The 16,855-nt window shown below is 38.3% G+C and overlaps 1 protein-coding gene across 8 annotated transcripts in view; it reads left to right on the top strand.

The window, feature by feature from the left end:
- Cast (calpastatin) overlaps positions 1–16,855 on the top strand; it is a 97,567-nt gene that overhangs the window by 8,803 nt on the left and 71,909 nt on the right. For all 8 annotated transcript variants that reach the window (XM_051182743.1, XM_051182748.1, XM_051182744.1 and 5 more), the window contains exon 2: positions 5,302–5,364. In XM_051182743.1, coding sequence (XP_051038700.1) covers positions 5,302–5,364 — 63 coding nt within the window. The remainder of the gene's footprint in view (positions 1–5,301; positions 5,365–16,855) is intronic.

The raw sequence follows: 16,855 nt of genomic DNA, 5'->3' as shown, positions 1-16,855 counted from the left end.
TTCCAGGAGTTCAGCTCAGTGTTGAGCTGTGAGTGTCTGCTTCTGTTTCCATCAGCTACTAGATGAAGGCTCTAGGGTGGCATATAAGTTAGTTATCAATCTCATTATCAGGGAAAGGCATTTAAGGTAGCCTCTCCACTGTTGCTCAGATTGTTAGTTGGGGTCATTCTTGTAGGTCTATGGACATTTCTCTAGAGTCGGTTTTCTCTTCAAATCTATAATGTCTCTCTCTGTATGGTATATCTTTTTTGTTTGTTTGTTTGTTTGTTTATTTTGTGTGTGTGTGTGCTCTCATATATTCATCCCCCAACTCGATCTTCCTAGTCCCACATGTTCTCCTCTTCTCCCCTTCTTTTCTTCCTAACTCTCTCTCCACTCACTGCCCCCCCCACTCCCAATATGCTCAGGAGATCTTGTTCCTTTCCCCTTCTATGAGGGACCTTGTGGAAATCTCTTAGGTTCCTCCTTGTATCCTAGTTTCTCTGGCCATGTGAATTATAGGCTGGTGATCCTTTGCTCTATGTCTAAAATCCATATATAAGTGAGTACATACTATGTTCCTCTTTTTGTGACTGAGTTACCTCACTAAGGATGTGATGGGAGATGTCATTCTGTAAAAATGTTTCTCATACTGGTTAATGAATAAAGCACTGTTGGCCAATAGGAAAGAAAGATAGGAGGGACTAGGAGACAAGGAGTAGAGAGGAAGGAATAAGAAGGAGTCAACATGGAGAGGCTGGGGAGACGAAAGCACGTGGAGATATTAGATTAACAGAAATGGGTTAATACTTAAGACAGAGCTAGCCGATAAGAAACTAGTACCTGGCCAACAGCATTATATCTAATAAAGAGTCTCTGTGCGTTATTTGGGGCTGGCGCGGCAGCGGGACAAGACCAGCGGCAGGTGGAAAAACCTTACTCCTTACAAGGATGGTTCCTCAAATTCCATCCATTGGCCTGCGAATTTCAAGATTCCATTGCCCCCCCCCTCGCCACTCCCCCACCCCTGCAGAATAGTATTCCATTGTGTAACTGTGCCACATCTTTATCCATTCTTCAGTTGAGGGGCATCTGAGTTGCTTCTAGGTTCTTGCTATTACAAATAGTGCTTCTATGAACATAGTTGCGCACATGTCTTTGTTGCATGGATGTGGACCATTTGGGTATATGCCTAAGAGGGGATTGCCGGGTCCTGTGGTAGACTGATTCCCATTTTCCTGAAGAACCGCCATACTGATCTCCAAAATGGCTGTACAAGAAGTTCTTGTTAGTGTTCTTAGCATAATAATGGCATTGGGTTCATACCAGGAACTGTGCTAAATTTAAGAAAATGCCTAATATTTGAAGTGTTTAGTGTTAAATTTCAGGAGTTTTGTAGTTTACTTTCAAGTACAGGTATACATCATAATCCTATGCACATGTATGTGCAAACAAAGCAAACTTCAGTTTCCTGGATGATTTTTGTGTCATTTGAGAGGAAGGAACCTCAATTTAAAAATTACTTCCATAGAATCTGGCAAGCCTATTAGCCTGTAAGCCTGTAGCAAGCCTGTAAGGCATTTTCTGAGTTGGGAGTGATGCCATCCCTGAACTGATAATTCTGGATTCCATAAGAAAGCAGGGTAAGCAAGCCATGAGGAACAAGCCATCCCATTATGACCTTTGCATCAACTCCTGCCTCCAGGTTTCTGCCCTGTTTAAGTTCCTATACTGACTTTCTTTGATGATGAACAAAGTTGCTTTTTTTCCTGATGTTTCCCCAATGAAGGCATACAGTAACATTAATTAGCTTCTGAATCTAAGTGGTGGGGATACAGGCAATCAGGATGTTATTCTTAAAACTTTTATGTATGTTTGAAAAATTTTAATAAAATACTAGATTAAAAAAATTAACTGAAGTTAATCGGGTGGTAGTGATGCATGCCTTTGATCCCAGCACCCAATACTCTGAGTTCAAACCCAGGTAGGTCTACAGATTAAGTTTCAGGACATCCAGAGCTACACAGAAGCCCTGTCTTGAAAAAAAAATATCAAACAACAACAACAACAAAAGAAATCTAGGATAGTTCTATATATAAGTCAGGTAAAAAGAACTTTAGAACTGGGCGTGGTAGTACACATAGGATCCCAGTACTCAGCTGAGTCAGGAAGGTCATGAATTTAGGCCATCCTGAGACATGGACTGAGGGGGAACAAAAATATTTTACAGGAAGGAGTAGTCAGCTGTGATGGATGCTGTGGAGGGTCAGGTAAGAAGAAACATACTTGAGGGATTTGATTAACGCAGAGGTTACTGTGACTTTGTGTAAAATTGTCACTGGAGGGATGAAAATAGAAGCCTGAGTACAGTGGACTTAGGAGGAAAATGAAGCATGCATTCAACTTTTTTTTTTTTCATTTTTCATAAAAACAAAAAAAATGACTTTTTTGTTTGGAAGCCGGTTCTTCTCTCTTTTGAGTCATCGGGGCTGGGGATTAAATTCAGAATTGTGCCATGATCAGCAGGCATTCTGTCACTGAGCTAGATCTGCAGTTCCCCCCACCCCTTTATACCTGTTTAGCATTTGCCTCAGTGTGTGTGTGCTCTTGAGTGTGGGCACCCATGTGTATGGAAGTACATGACTAGTGTGTGTGTTTAGGCCTGAGGTTTTTAATTCTTTAGAAGGTGGTTTGTAGTGCAGGTTGACTTTAAACTGTACAGCTCCGTGAAGACTTGAACCACTGATTCTCCTGTCCTTCTTACCCTATTTCCTGACTGCCAATGCCAGCCAGGCGATCTTCCTGCCTTAGTCTCTGTAATGCTAGGATTACAGTTATGTGACTTCAGGCCTAGATTTTTTTTTTCCTCCCCTTTGAGACAGGGTCTTATTTTCCAGTGTAGGCGGGCTCTGTTTGCTACAATCCTCCTACCTCAACCTCTTTAGTGCACTGGGATTGTCAGCATGAACAACCATGTCTGACACAGTGTTTTGGTTTTTTGTTTGTTTGTTTGTTTTAACTTCTTGTCCGGCTGGACAAGAGCACTGTCTGCTCTTAACCCAGAGAACTGGGTTCAATTCCCAGCACCTATGTGGCAGCTCACACCTGCCTGTACTCCAGTTCCAGGGTTTCTGACACCCTCACATGTAGGCAAAATACCAATAAACATAAATGTAAATAAACATCTTGTCATTGTTACTAAAAAAAATAAATAAGTAACTGAAAATTTTTATCTTGGAAGCTGTAAGAAATGTTAGGACTTTATTGTAAGTGATTTTTATTTGTGTCAATCATTATTAATGAAAACCTTTCCATTCACTAAAAAATGTAATTCTTTTGATATTAAAAATGCCAGTGTTTATAGTACATTTTAAAGTTGATTGTAACTCAGCACTTTAAAAAACATTCATTACATGTAACTCTCTGGGAATATTGTTGGCAGTCTACAAATCTTGGGGGATTTTGTGTGTCTCTGTGTAAGAAACTAAATGTCCAGGACTGTAGTAGAAACCTTTTAAAGCATCCCAAGGAAACAATTTTTAAAAGTGTTTGAATCATATACATTGCTGTTCTTCAGTGGGGAAATTACCATCAACAGACATGCTAAAGGGTAGTGACTATGGCTCACATTTGCCCCATTAGCAAGAAGCAGAGTAAAGTCCTATGATGAGGGAGACTTGGACTGGAAAGAGCAAGTTAGGTCTTTCTACTTGTAGAATGGAGAGAAAATGAACACTCTAAACTGTGAACAAGGGAGCCCTGGGGCTTGTTACTTCACTGATACTGAAAAGGGTATGCAGTTACAGATAGCAACTGAGTGTGCTGTTGCAGTCCTGAAGTTACTGCATCTGTAAGGAAACAGATGAGGAAAATCTGTGTGTTTGAAGATTGGACCTTATCAAACACTATCTTCAAACCGAATGGCTCTTTTAAAGATGGGAAAAGAGTTCAGACAAGATAAATGTGAGTTTTTCTGAGCTATGATATAATTCATAAACAGGGCAGCACTAAACCTAGAAGTTGAGAGAGCTGGTTTTCAGCAACAGGAGTGAGTGTGTGTGTGTGTTGTGGGAGTGGGGAGTGCTTTCACAGGCTGAACACAGATGAAGAAATCACTAGGTTGATTGTATCTAGGCCTTTGCTGCTTTCAGGTTTTGATCAGCTAAGAGGCCTCTAGTTTTGTAGCCGGTAACCTAGTGGGCTGTCTGTAACAATCTGAGGTCCATCACAAATACAGCATCCAGCTTCTGTTTCCAGAGCTTATGCAAGAATGACCTACAGAGCTAACCTCAAGCTAATGGTTTCATGATATGAGGAAATTATTCTCTAGCCCTTAGTAATGTCTTTGTGTTCACCAATTATAGCTTGGCATTTAGTTCTAGTGTGTAAGTGGCCTTGTTGACATGCTTATTTTTTACTTATCTGTTTGTTTATTGAGACCCAGTTTCAGCATGTTGCCTAGGCTAGTTTCAAGTTCCTGGGATCAACTGGTCCTTCCACTTTAGGCTCCAGTAAGTCCACATTGTCACACTTGGGTTATACATTGGCCTTTGGGTCCCGTTATTTGCTTTGTTTTGTTTTTTATTTTTTTAAAGATTCATCAGTTACTCAATGCTGATTGCTCTCACTTTTAGATAAACAAATTCTTTATCTGGACACATAGCAATAATAAGTAAGCCCCGCAGGGAATTCTTTTCATCAAACTGTCTCAATACGACTCATTTCAGTAGATTCAGTTCACTTACCCCTGCAAATGCTTCTGCGGGGGATGAAGTTTGCATTCACTTCAAGTTATTCATCCAGAACACAGTGGAGGAAGTGTTCCTGCCACGAGTGAGTTTTTACTATCTTGGCCATTTCTTTTTTTCTTCTATTATTTCTGTTGATTTGATCTTATCGCATACTATTTGTCTTTACCACATACTGTCTGCTTGTGTCCATGCTGAACTGATGTTTAAGTATGGCTTCACACACAGCATGGTCCTTAAAAGGTCTCATCTCATCTCAGTGATGAGCCAAATGTCTCCCCTACTAGCAACCTGTGCTTTAGACACATTATAGGGGATTAGGTGCCAAGTGGCATTACCATGAGCTTTGCATGTGGTTAGTTATGGAATGAGTATCTGTGTGATATTTGATGTTTGAGAGTCTCTGACTAATGGAGAATTCCCAATATTCCCCAGGAGAACATGAAAGGAGTGCTTGGCTTTTTGTTTTGTTTTGCTGTTGTTTATAACTTGATTTTTCTGAATTAAAGGTGCAATTGTCTTATATCATTTTCCTTTATTAAACATTATCTGTTTTTTCCTTTTATATTTTTAGCATGCTACTGAAAAGAATACGGAATCGTCTTCGAAATCAGGAGAAAAGAAAGGATCAGAGGAGGTAATTTCTGTAATACTCATTATCATTTTCTTTGTTATTCTTTTAAAATTGTGAATTCTGTTATTGAACAGTTGACAAATTTTGGGAGGTTTTCCTGCTACATAATTGTGCTGTGTCGTGTCTGTGCACGATGTTTGTAAGTGAGGACCCTGTGGGTACACATCTTCCCAAGTGCATGGATTTGGAGGTCAGTGGTCCTTTGCCTTCAATTTACAGTAGCTCTGTTATTTCTCTGCTGTTCACAGAAGGTTAATTGACCCAGAAGTTTCCAGGAATTCTGCCTGTTCCTCTCATCTCCCTTCAGGAGCTCTGTCTGGAATTACAGACATTCACACTATAAAACCAGCTTTTCATGAGACATGGGGATTTGAACTCAGGTTTCATGCTCACACAGCAAGTGCATTTGCCCACTGAACCAGTCTTGAAAATTTTAGCTTGAACTAAGACATGATTCAAGAATGTTATTGGAAATCTTGAAAAGAAAAATCTCCATAGTGACCCTCAGACAGGAACCTTTTTAGATAGTTTCAATTTAGAAACAGAGCTCAATTTTGGATGTCTTCTTGAGAGTTTTTGTTTTGTTGGTGGTGACTATGGCAAATATAGAAAGAACCCAAAGCAATGGCAGGAGAGAACAGACGTTTTCATGGCAGGGCACTGTGAAAGGAGAGCAGTGGTAGCCTAGATTAAAAGGTCATTCAGATTTGGAGACAAAAGGAAGAGAACTATTTGTATCCCCATCAGTTCAGTGGAGACATTGTAAGAACAATTCTCCTTGCTTTGAGGTGTGTTTTCTTTGCTCTTCTGAATATCTGCTTTGACTGGTAACACACCGTTGTGGGCTACTAGTGCTGACCTACTTCACCATGGAAGTGTCCTGTAATAGTTTTGTTCTCCAAAGGGCACTGGGTTTGCCTGTCTTGTTACTGTATTTTAGAGGACTGTGTTTGCTAACTCATGAGCATGATTCTTTTGGGAAAGAATCTCACAGTCAGAGAAATGATTCATGGTCAGTTGTTCACACAAAGAGCTGGAGGGGAAGAACTGCACCCTGTCGTCTGCTCTCTGGGCAGATATTCTCAGTGGATCTCATCATCTGTACTCAGAAGAAATTGTCTTGCTTCCTATGGTTAGTCACTATGTATCCCTGAAACGCTGGATACATAAAAAAGCATAAAGTGGTGGTCTCATATTGAGCAGGTATTTTTTTCTTCCTTCCTTCCTTCCTTCCTTCCTTCCTTCCTTTCTTTCTTTCTTTCTTCCTATTGTAAATTGAAGCTCTCTTCCTGCTCATTTTTCTGTAGCTCTGAACTATTTTGTATATAAGGAGATGTTTAGGGCTAGGACCTATCATTTACTGTTTTCTTGTCAGACTTCTACTAATATCCATGAAAGTATACTTCAAAGTACTTCTTTTTTATTACATTTTAATTGTGTGTGTGTGTGTGTGTGTGTGTGTGTGTGTGTGCAGGCCACTGATCCGACAGTATTTTATGGAGGTCAGAGGAAAACAGGAAAATTCTTTCTGGAGTTAGTCCCACCCTGTGGGTCCCAGAGTTCAAGCTCAAACTCAGGTCACCATGCATTGTAGCATGAACCCTGGACCAGAGAAGCACCTACCTTAATTTACAATGTTTCTTACCATTAAAAAAATGTTTAAAAATGTGTTGAAAATATTTGTTTCTATGAAATGCAATTTTTTTTAAAAATAAAATGTAAATGTAAGATTTCATTCCGTTTCCTTTAAAAATCATTAAATAATGAATTCTGATATGAAAATTTTTCTATTTCTAATACCATGAAAGTATTGGCCATCATTTAGTCATTTTTATCAACACTACCTTTTAAATGTATCCCCAGATTAGTTATCTATCAAATTAATTTTTTTAGGCAAATTGCAAGAACTTTCTGTTTGAAATTATAGTGTCTTTTATTCTTGAATAGTTGATATAGAGATTGAATTATTTGCACACACACAAAACAAGGAACTCTTTTCAGGTACTACAAAATAATTGATAAAGCAATTTCCATACTGTCTTTATGGCCAATTGCATTATAATTTGGAAGCTTTAAAATTATATCTTGAATGGGCAGACACTGTTGAATTAGGCACACTTGCTACCACGAGTCTATGATATATGGATCATAAAGCCTGTCCTACTTGTCAAAGGCTTGGGAGGACTGACTATTCAGAAGCTTGTGGGGGATGCTAGGAGGGAGGATTCCAAGGTTTGATTCTGCCAAGACATACTTCATTTTGAATTTCAGTTGTAAAGTATAGATCCAATTGTATAGATACAAAAGGAGAAAAACCATTCTGTTTGTTAGCAATTGAAGTAGTTCTAGTGTTTTTTTATACCAGTGCTGGGGTATTCACACTCACAACTCCTGTCCCTGGAGTAGAGGCTGTTTTGCTATGTTCCAGCCACAATACATAAAGTATTCCCCCTCCTCCATAATTTAAATTATTACTCTAGACAAAACAAATTCAGTAGAGTTTAAATATACAAAGGATAATCCATGAATCAAGAACACCTTCCAATGGGAAGAATTCTATGACTACTTACTTGTCTTGGCCAGAGAAAACAAGCATGGAAACCGATACTTAATAACTACAATGTTTCCAAAATGATATCTCTCAAAGCCTCTAATGGTTGATTTGCATATAACAAATGATGAGATATTGTAACCCAGCAGTCTTAACGTTAGCTTTTGTATTCATGGTTTTCTGGCTAATGCTTTTGTCCCTACTATCCATGGTCAGTTACTGTATTTTTTTTTTTTCCAAAACTGCTAGAGAAGGACCTCTTAAACTGAATCTCTTTTCCAACTATATATATCATTTCTTTTCTTTACCCCTCCTCTGAAAGAATGGGATAGGATTAAGAAAGTTTGAGCTAGCATTCTGTCACAAGGACTGTCTTTGCAACTTGGAAGGCTGAGGATGGGGCCTAAGTTCAAAGTCAATCTGACTAACAAAGCTAGGCTCTGTTTCAAAGCAAGCAGGCACATGAGAAACAGACAAGCCAAACAGTTTTGGTAATCCATTTCAAACCAGAACACTCCACTATATTATCCCCAGGAACATGAAATTACAGGAGAAAATCAGTGTCATAGCTACTCTTCCACATGTAGAGATAGGCTCTTGATGACTTTTTCCCTCTCCTTTTATTTCCTCCGATTTCTTTCGAGGCATGAGACAAAGGCCCACATGAGGGCCTTGTTGGTTGGGGTAATATAATACAAACAGATGATGTTTAATAAGAAATGACAACTCTGATATATTGTGTTTCAAAACTTTCTCGTTTAGTGTTGTCAGTAGCCTCTACTACTTTAGAATGCATTTGTTGCACAGCCACTATGTGGTCTGCAGATGCCTACAGCAGTACTAATAGTATGAAGCATGTAAAGCATGGTTTATCATGTTGCATTTCAAATGCAAAGCTTGAAGATGGAATTGAGTAAGAACCTGTGAGAATTCTTAGGAGAATTCTAAAATCAAAAGTTGCATGGGCTGAAATAGAACTAGAGTCCAGGGGAAAAAAAAAAGAAAGAAAAGAAAAAAGAAAAACAAAAACATTTAACACCGGCACCTTTAAATACATTGGAATGAAGAAGTCTCCCAAGACTTGCAATCAAATCTATTTAAAGTATTTGAGTGACACATCTGGCCACACTGGGAAAAACAGAATTAAAAAAAAAATGAAAGGGCATGACCTTTCAGAGACAAATTTAAAATCTTCATATTTAGTGATGGATGTGTTTTGTAACTAAAGGAAGAGCTCTGTGGGTAGCCCTGAAGGGAAGAGGTAGATTTTATGTCTAGCTTGCCTGAATAGCCCACATAGCCTTGTCTTCCTCATTACACACTTCTTCTAACAGGTGTAAACCGATTATGGAATGATCCAAGCTTCTGATACTTTTCTTTTAATAAAGTCTGTCTTTTTTATATCAGAGAATCAATATATACTTAGAAGAAATAATATCACCCACAGTCTCAATACTCACTGATAATTTTGTGTGATAATTTCATATATTCATGATTGTTAAATACATTAAGTTTTAGGTACTCTTGTTTAAAAGTCATGCATCTAGAATATAATCATTGGAAAAACCATTTGAAGAAAACAATGCCACCTCTAGAATCTAAAACCCAGAAAGGTTGCCTTCTTTGACATCTTGGTGCATTTTTAAGTTAATTAAAAATTAATTCTATCTCAAAATACAAAGATTATATTCCATAGATTTTCATACTACTGTTGCCATCTTTTTGTAATTTGTTTCTATGCCTCCTTGTTCTTCTTTTTCTTCCCTGTACTCGATCATTCAAAGAAGTATAATGTCATTTGGACCTCTATGGTGTAGGCAGAGCCCTCCCTCCTTGCTGAGTCAGAATTCAGGGACAGATTGGAGAGGATAGCATTCTCTAGACTCCTAGGCAGCTCAACTGCCTCTAGACCAGAAAATGAGACTGGACCACCTTGTGGATTTCTACCTGAAAATTCTAAACAGTAACTAACAGAAAAACAAACAAGAAAATCAAACCAAACCAAACAAAACAAAACCCTGCCTGAAGGTGCTTGCCAGAGTGTGTATCAGTGAAATATGAAGCAGGGCACATTTTTTCATTTCAAATTTCTACATACCATTAGGATATACTCAGTAGGCCTGCTGCTTACAACATTAATCATTTCCCCCTCCCTCACCTCCTTCCACTCCCCCCCCCACCTTTCCTCCATCCCATCCCCCATCAGCTTCTCAGAGAAGGTAAGGCATCCCATGGGGAGTAAAAGAAATCTATTCCATCACCACATTGAGACATGACCAAGGCCCTTTTCCCCTGTGTCTAGGCTGAGCAAGGTATCTCTCCATAGGAAGTGGGCTCCAAGAAGCCAATTCATATTAGGGATAGATCCTAGTCCCACTTCCAGTGGCCCCACAAACTGCTCAAGCCATCCACTGATACCTGCATTCAGGGAACCTATTTTGGACCTCTGCAGGTTCCCCAGCTGTCAGTCTGGAGTCAGTGAACTCACACTAGCTCTGGCCAGCTGTTTCTATAGGTTTGCCCGTTGTGGTCTTGATCCCTTTGCTCATTTTATCACTCCTCCCTCTCTTTGACTGGATTTCAGGAGCTTGGTCCAGTCCTTAGATGTGGATCTCTACCTTTGCTTCCATCAGCTACTGGATAAAGGTTCTATGGTGACAATTAAGGTAGTCCTCAATCTGTTTACAGGGGAAGGCCAGTTCAGGCATCCTCTTCACCACTGCTTAGAGTTTTAACTGGGGTCATCTTTGTCTATTCCTGGGAGTTGCCCTAGTGCCAGGTTTCTGTCTAATCACATAATAGCTCCCTCTATCAAGATATTTTTCTTCCTTGCTTTTTCTCTCTGTCCTTACCCCAACTTGACCATCCCATTGCCTCCTGTTCTGCTCCCCCTTCCCCTTCCTCTTCCTCTCTCCATTTCTACCTCCACCTCCCTTCCTCACTTTCATTTTGCTCAAAGCTCTTATCTATTTCTCCCTCCTAGGGTGATCCATGTGTGTCTCTCTTAGGATCTTCTTTGTTACCTTGCTTCTCTAGGGTTGTGGACTTTAGGTTGGATATCATTTGTTTTATGTCTAATATCCACTGTGAGTGAGTACAAATATGGTAATATTTGTCTTTCTGGGTCTGGGTTAACTCAATCAGAATGTGTTTGCTTGTTTGTTTTGTTTCTAGTTTCATCCATTTGCCTGCAAATTTCAAGATGTCATTTTTTTTTTTTAAATCCATTCTTTGGTTGAGGAGCATCTAGGTTGCCTCCAGGTTCTGGCTATTACAAATAATGCTGCTATGAATATAGTTGAGCAACTGTCCTTGTGGTATGAGTGTGCATCCTTTGGGTATATGCCCAAAAGTGGTATTGCTGGGTCTGGAGGTAGACTGATTCCCAATTTTCTAAGAAACCACCATACTGAATTCCAAAATGGCTGTACAAGTTTGCATTCCCATCAGCAATGGAGGAATGTTCCCCTTACTCCACATTCTCTCCAGTATAAGCTGTCATCAGTGTTTTTGGTCTTAGTCATTTTGATAGATGTAAGATGGTATTTCAGAGTTGTTTTGATTTTCATTTCCCTGATGACTAAGAATGTTGAACAAGTCTTTAATATCTTTTAGCCATTTGAGATTGTTCTGTTGAGAACTTTGTGTATGGATCAGTGCCCCATTTTCTAATTGGATTATTTGTTATTTTGATGTCTAGTTTGTTTGGGGTCTTTTGTTTTTTTGTTTTTGTTTTTGTTTTTTTTTTTTAGTTCTTTGTATATTTTGGAGATCAGCCCTCTGTAGATGTGGGAATTCTATAGACTGCTGTTTTGTCTTATTGTTGGTGTTCTTTGCCTTACAGAAGCTTCCCAATTTCAGGTGGTCCCACTTATTAATTGTCAGTGTCTGTGGTACAGGTGTTACATTTGGTCTTCTGTGAGAATACTTTCAAGACTACTTCCCACTTTCTCTTCTGTTAGGTTCAGTGTGGTCAGAATTATATTGAGGTCTTTGATCAATTTGCACTTGAGTTTTGCGTGTGACGATAAATATGGATGTATTTGCATTCTCCTGCATGTTGACCTCCAGTTGTGCCAGCACAATATTTTGAAGACTTTTTTAATCAATGTATAATTTTAGCTTCTTTGTCCAAAATCGGGTGTTCATAGGTGTGTGGATTAATATCAACATCTTCAATTCAATTCCATTGGTCTACCTGTCTGTTTTTATGCCAATACCAAGCTGTCGTAATTACTGTAGCTGTGTCATAGAGCTTGAAATCAGGGATGGTGATGCATACAGATGTACCTTTATTGTGCAGAAAGTTTTGGACTATCCTGGGTTTTTTGTTTTTCCATATGAAGTTGAGTATTGCTTTTTTTGGTTTTTTGTTTTGCTTTGTTTTTGTTTTTGAGGTTTGTGAAGAATTGTAGTGGGATTTTGATGGGAATTGCATTGAATCTGTAGATTGCTTTTGGTAAGATAGTCATTTTTACTATGTTAATCCTATATATCCAAGAACATTTTCTAATAGCCTCTTTAGCTTTGTTCTTCAACGACTTAAAGTTCTTGTCATACAGGCCTTTCACTTGTTTGGTTAGAGTTACTACAAGATATTTTATGTTGTTTTTGCCTAGTGTGAAGGGTATTGTTTTCTGTGACTTCTTTCTCATCCCGTTTACCATCTGTATATAGGAGGGCTACTGATCTTTTTCAGTTAATCTTGTATCCTACCACACTATTGAAGGTATTTATCAGTTGTAGGAGTTCCCTGGTAGAATTTTTGGGATCACTTATATATACTATCATATCATTAGCAAGTAGCAAAAGTTTTACTTTCTCCTTTCAAATTTATATCTCCTTGATCTCCTTTTGTTCTCTTATTGCTATAGCTAGAATTTCTATTACTATATTGAATAGATATGGAGAGAGTGGGCAACCTTGTCATGTTCTTGATTTTAGTGGAATCACTTTGAGTTTCTGTCCATTTAGTTTCATGTTGACTGTTGGCTTTTGTATATTGCCTTTATTATGTTTTAGGTGTGTTCCTTGTATCCCTGATCTTTCTAAAACCTTTATCATGAAGGGGTGTTGGATTTGTCAAAGGTTTTTCAGCATCTAATGAGATTATCATGTGGTTTTCTTCTTTCAGTTTATTTACACGATGAATTAAATTGAAGGATTTTTGTATGTTGAACCATTCCTGCATTTCTGGGATGAATCCTACTTGATCATGGTGAATGACATTTTTTTTTAAAATGTGTTCTTAGAATCTGTCAGTATTTTATTACTTTTGTATCAATGTTCATGAGGGAGATTTGTTAGTTGTGTCTTTGTGTGAGTTGGGTATCAGGGTAACCTATAATAGGAAAAATACAAGACATAGAGACAGATATTGGAGTTCAAACTTCATGCTAAAGATTTGAAAATCAAATCAGTAGATCTTGCTTTTATCCAGCTGAAATGGCAATGCTGTCTCCATGAATCCTCAAAGGCAGAAGCTTTCTCTCTCCTCCTTTTTATTCCTTTCTCTGCCCAGCCATATCACTCCTGTCTCTATCTTCCTAGTGCTAGGATTAAAGGCATATGATCCTAGGTGCTGAGATCACCCTTGTGTGAGCTGGGTTTTTGTTTTTGTTTTTTTTTTTTTTTTTAGGACTGGATCAATTTTGTGTAGTCAGTGTGACCTTGAACTAACAGAGATCTGTCTACCTCTTAATCCTGAATTCTGAGATTAAAGGATTGTTCCACTAGTGCCTGGCTACCTGGTATGGCTGCTGGTATTAAAGATGTGTATCATCACTGCTTGACCTCTATAGCTTTGGACTGGTTTTGCCTTCTGAATCCTCAAGGAAGCTTTAATAAATCATGAATAATATATCACCACAGTAACTGTAGCCTCATAAAAATTGTTTGGCAATGTTCCTTCTGTTTCTATTGTGTAGAACAATTTAAGAAGTGTTGGTATTGTTCTTCTTTGATAATCTGGTAGAATTCTGTGATGAAATCACCTGGTCCTGGGTTTTTTATGGTTGGGAGACTTTTGATGACTCTTTCTATTTCCTTGAGGGTTATAGGTCTATTTAATTTGTTTATATAGTCTTGATTTAATTTTGGTACACGGTACTTATCCAGAAAATTGTTCATTTCCTTTCAATTTTCTAAACGTGTAGAGTACAGGTTTTGAAGTATGACCTGATGATTTTCTGGATGTCCTCAGTGTTGTTGTTAGGTCCCCCTTTTCATTTCTAATTTTGTTAATTTGGGTATTTTCTCTCTGCCTCATGGTTAATTTGGATAAAAGTTTATCCATCTTTTTTATTTTCTTGAAGAATCACCTTTTTGTCTCATTGATTTGTTGTATTGTTTTCTTTTCTATTTTATTGATTTCAGACCTTAATTTGATTATTTCCAGCTCTCTACTCCTCCTGGGTGAGTTTGCTTCTTTTTTTGTTCTGCAGTTTTCAATGGTTGCTTTAATTTCCTAGTGTGGGATTTCTCCAGCTTCTGTATATGGGCATTTAATGCTATGAACTTTCCTCTTCGCACTGGTTTCACTGTGTCCCATAAGTCAGGGTATGTTGTGCAGCCATTTTCATTGAACTTTAGGAAATCTTTAATTTCTTTCTTGACCATTGGTGATTCAGCTGAGCATTGTTCAATTTCCATGAGTTTGTGGGCTTTCTGCAATTAGTGTTGTTGAATTCTTACTTTAAGTCATGGTGTTCTGATAGGATAAAGAGAGTTTATTCAAAATGTTGTATTTGTTGAGGTTTGCTTTTTCACTGAGTATGTGGTCAGTTTTAGAGACTGTTCCATGAGGTCCTGAGAAGAAGGTATATTCTTTTGTGTTTGGGTGGAATGTTCTATAGATGTCTGTTAATCCCATTTGAGTCATAATATCTATTATTTCCTTTACTTCTCTATTAAGTTTATGTCTGGCAGACCTAGCCAATGGTGAGAGTCGAATGGTGAAGTCTCCCACTATTAGAGTGTGGGGTTTGATGAGTGATTATGTTTTAGTAATGTTTCTTTTACAAATATGGGTGCCCTTGTATTTGGAGAGTAGATGTTCAGAATGAGATTTCATCGTGATGGATTTTTTCCTGCAATGAATATGAAATGTCATTCTTCATCTCTTTTGATTACTTTTAGTTTGAAATCTATTTTGTTAGATATTAGGATAACTACACCAGCTTGTTTCTTAGGTCCATTCCATTGGAAAATCTTTTCTTAACCCTTTACTCTGAGGTAATGTCTGTCATTGTAGTTGATTTTTGTTTCTTGTTTGCAGAAGATGGATTTTCCTTTTCAATTCATCCTTTACTGGCTTTTAATGACCAGTGATTGCTAGTCCCAGTTATTTTTGTTTTTCTTGTTGGTGGTGTTGTATGTGCATTTCCCTTCTATTGAATTTGTTGGCATGGGATTGTTTATTGTCTGTTGTTTGTGGATACAGCTAACTTCCTGGGTTGGAGTTTTTCTAGTACTTTTGTAAATCTGGGTTTATGGATACGTATTGTTTAAATCTGGTTTTGTCATGGAATATCTTGTTTTCTCCACATATGGTAATTGAAAGCTTTGCTGGGTATAGAAGTCTGGTCTCTTAGTGTCTGCATAATGCCTGTTCAGGACCTTCTGGCTTTCATTGTTTCCATTGAGAAGTTGGGCGTAATTCTGATAGGTCTGTTTTTATATTTTACTTGGCTTTTTCCCTTTGCAGCTCTTAATATTCTTTCTTTACTCTGTATGTTGATTGTTTTGATTATTATCCTTTTTGGTTTTGGTTGAGTATATTTGGTATTTTGTAAGCTTCTTATACTTTCGTAGACATGTTCTTCTATGATTTTATTCAATATATTTTATGTGCCTTTGAATTGGAATTCTTCTCCTTCTTCTATCCCTATTATTCTTAGATTTGGTCTTTTTATGGTGTCCCAGATTCCCTGTATATTTTGTGTTAAGAATTTGTTGGATTTAACATTTTCTTTGATCAATGAATCTATTTCCTCTATTGTGCTTCAATGCCTGAAATTTTTCCATCTCTTGTATTCTGTTGTTTATGCTTGCATCTGTATTTCCTGATCATTTACCCATATTTTCCATTTCCAGAATTCCCTAGTTTGATTGCTTTCCCTTTGTTTTCTTTAAGGAATTTGATGATTTCTTCAGTTTTCTTTTGGTTTATCCTTTCCTCCAGTTCCTTAAGGGAACTTTACATTTACCTTTTAAGGGCCTCAGTCATCTCAAAGTTATTTTTAAGATTGTTTTCTTCTGCTTCATCAGTGTTGGTATGTTCGTTGGTATGGTCAGGTCTTGCTCTTGAAGATCTACTAGTTTCTGGTCATGCCTTATTGATCTTTATGTTGTTGTGTATATCCTTACACTATTGTCTACCCATCTCTTCCTCCAATCAATACAGGTGAAGCTTGTGCTTCAGAAGGTCTCTCATCCTCCAGTTGGCACAGTTGTTACCTGTGGCTCTGTTGAGTGTTCCTCCAGACCGAGGCAGAACAGAGTCTCCTGTGATTGCTCCTTCAGGTGCAGATGGGTCCAAGGTTCAGGTGGTCGGTCACTCCTCCAGGTGCAGTAGGATTCCCAGGTCCTGAAGTTGCTCCTCCAGGTGGAGGCAGGGCCAGTGCTCTGGTGATCACTCTTCTATGAGTAGGAGGGTCTGAGGCTCCAGTGGCCACTGATGTGGCAGGGTGTCTTGCACAGAAAATGGCACTGGATGCTGGCTGGGACACAGGTACTCTTTCCAAGAGGAACTTCTTAAGATGGTTTCTGGAAGCCACTGCTGTCCATGATTCCAGTCCACTAGCCCTTCTCGGCAGTACCTGCTCTTCTGCCTCTGATGCTCTGTTCCAAATCCATACTCTTTTATAATAGCAACTTGTACTTATGTGTAGAGCACTTACATTGTACAAGAATTTTTGTGAATAATTAAAGCACTATAACTTG

Source organism: Phodopus roborovskii, unplaced genomic scaffold, assembly GCF_943737965.1.
Source record: "Phodopus roborovskii unplaced genomic scaffold, PHOROB, whole genome shotgun sequence".
Lineage (NCBI taxonomy): Eukaryota > Metazoa > Chordata > Mammalia > Rodentia > Cricetidae > Phodopus > Phodopus roborovskii.
Note: the sequence above shows the minus strand (reverse complement) of the source record. Positions and strands in the feature narration are given on the sequence as shown.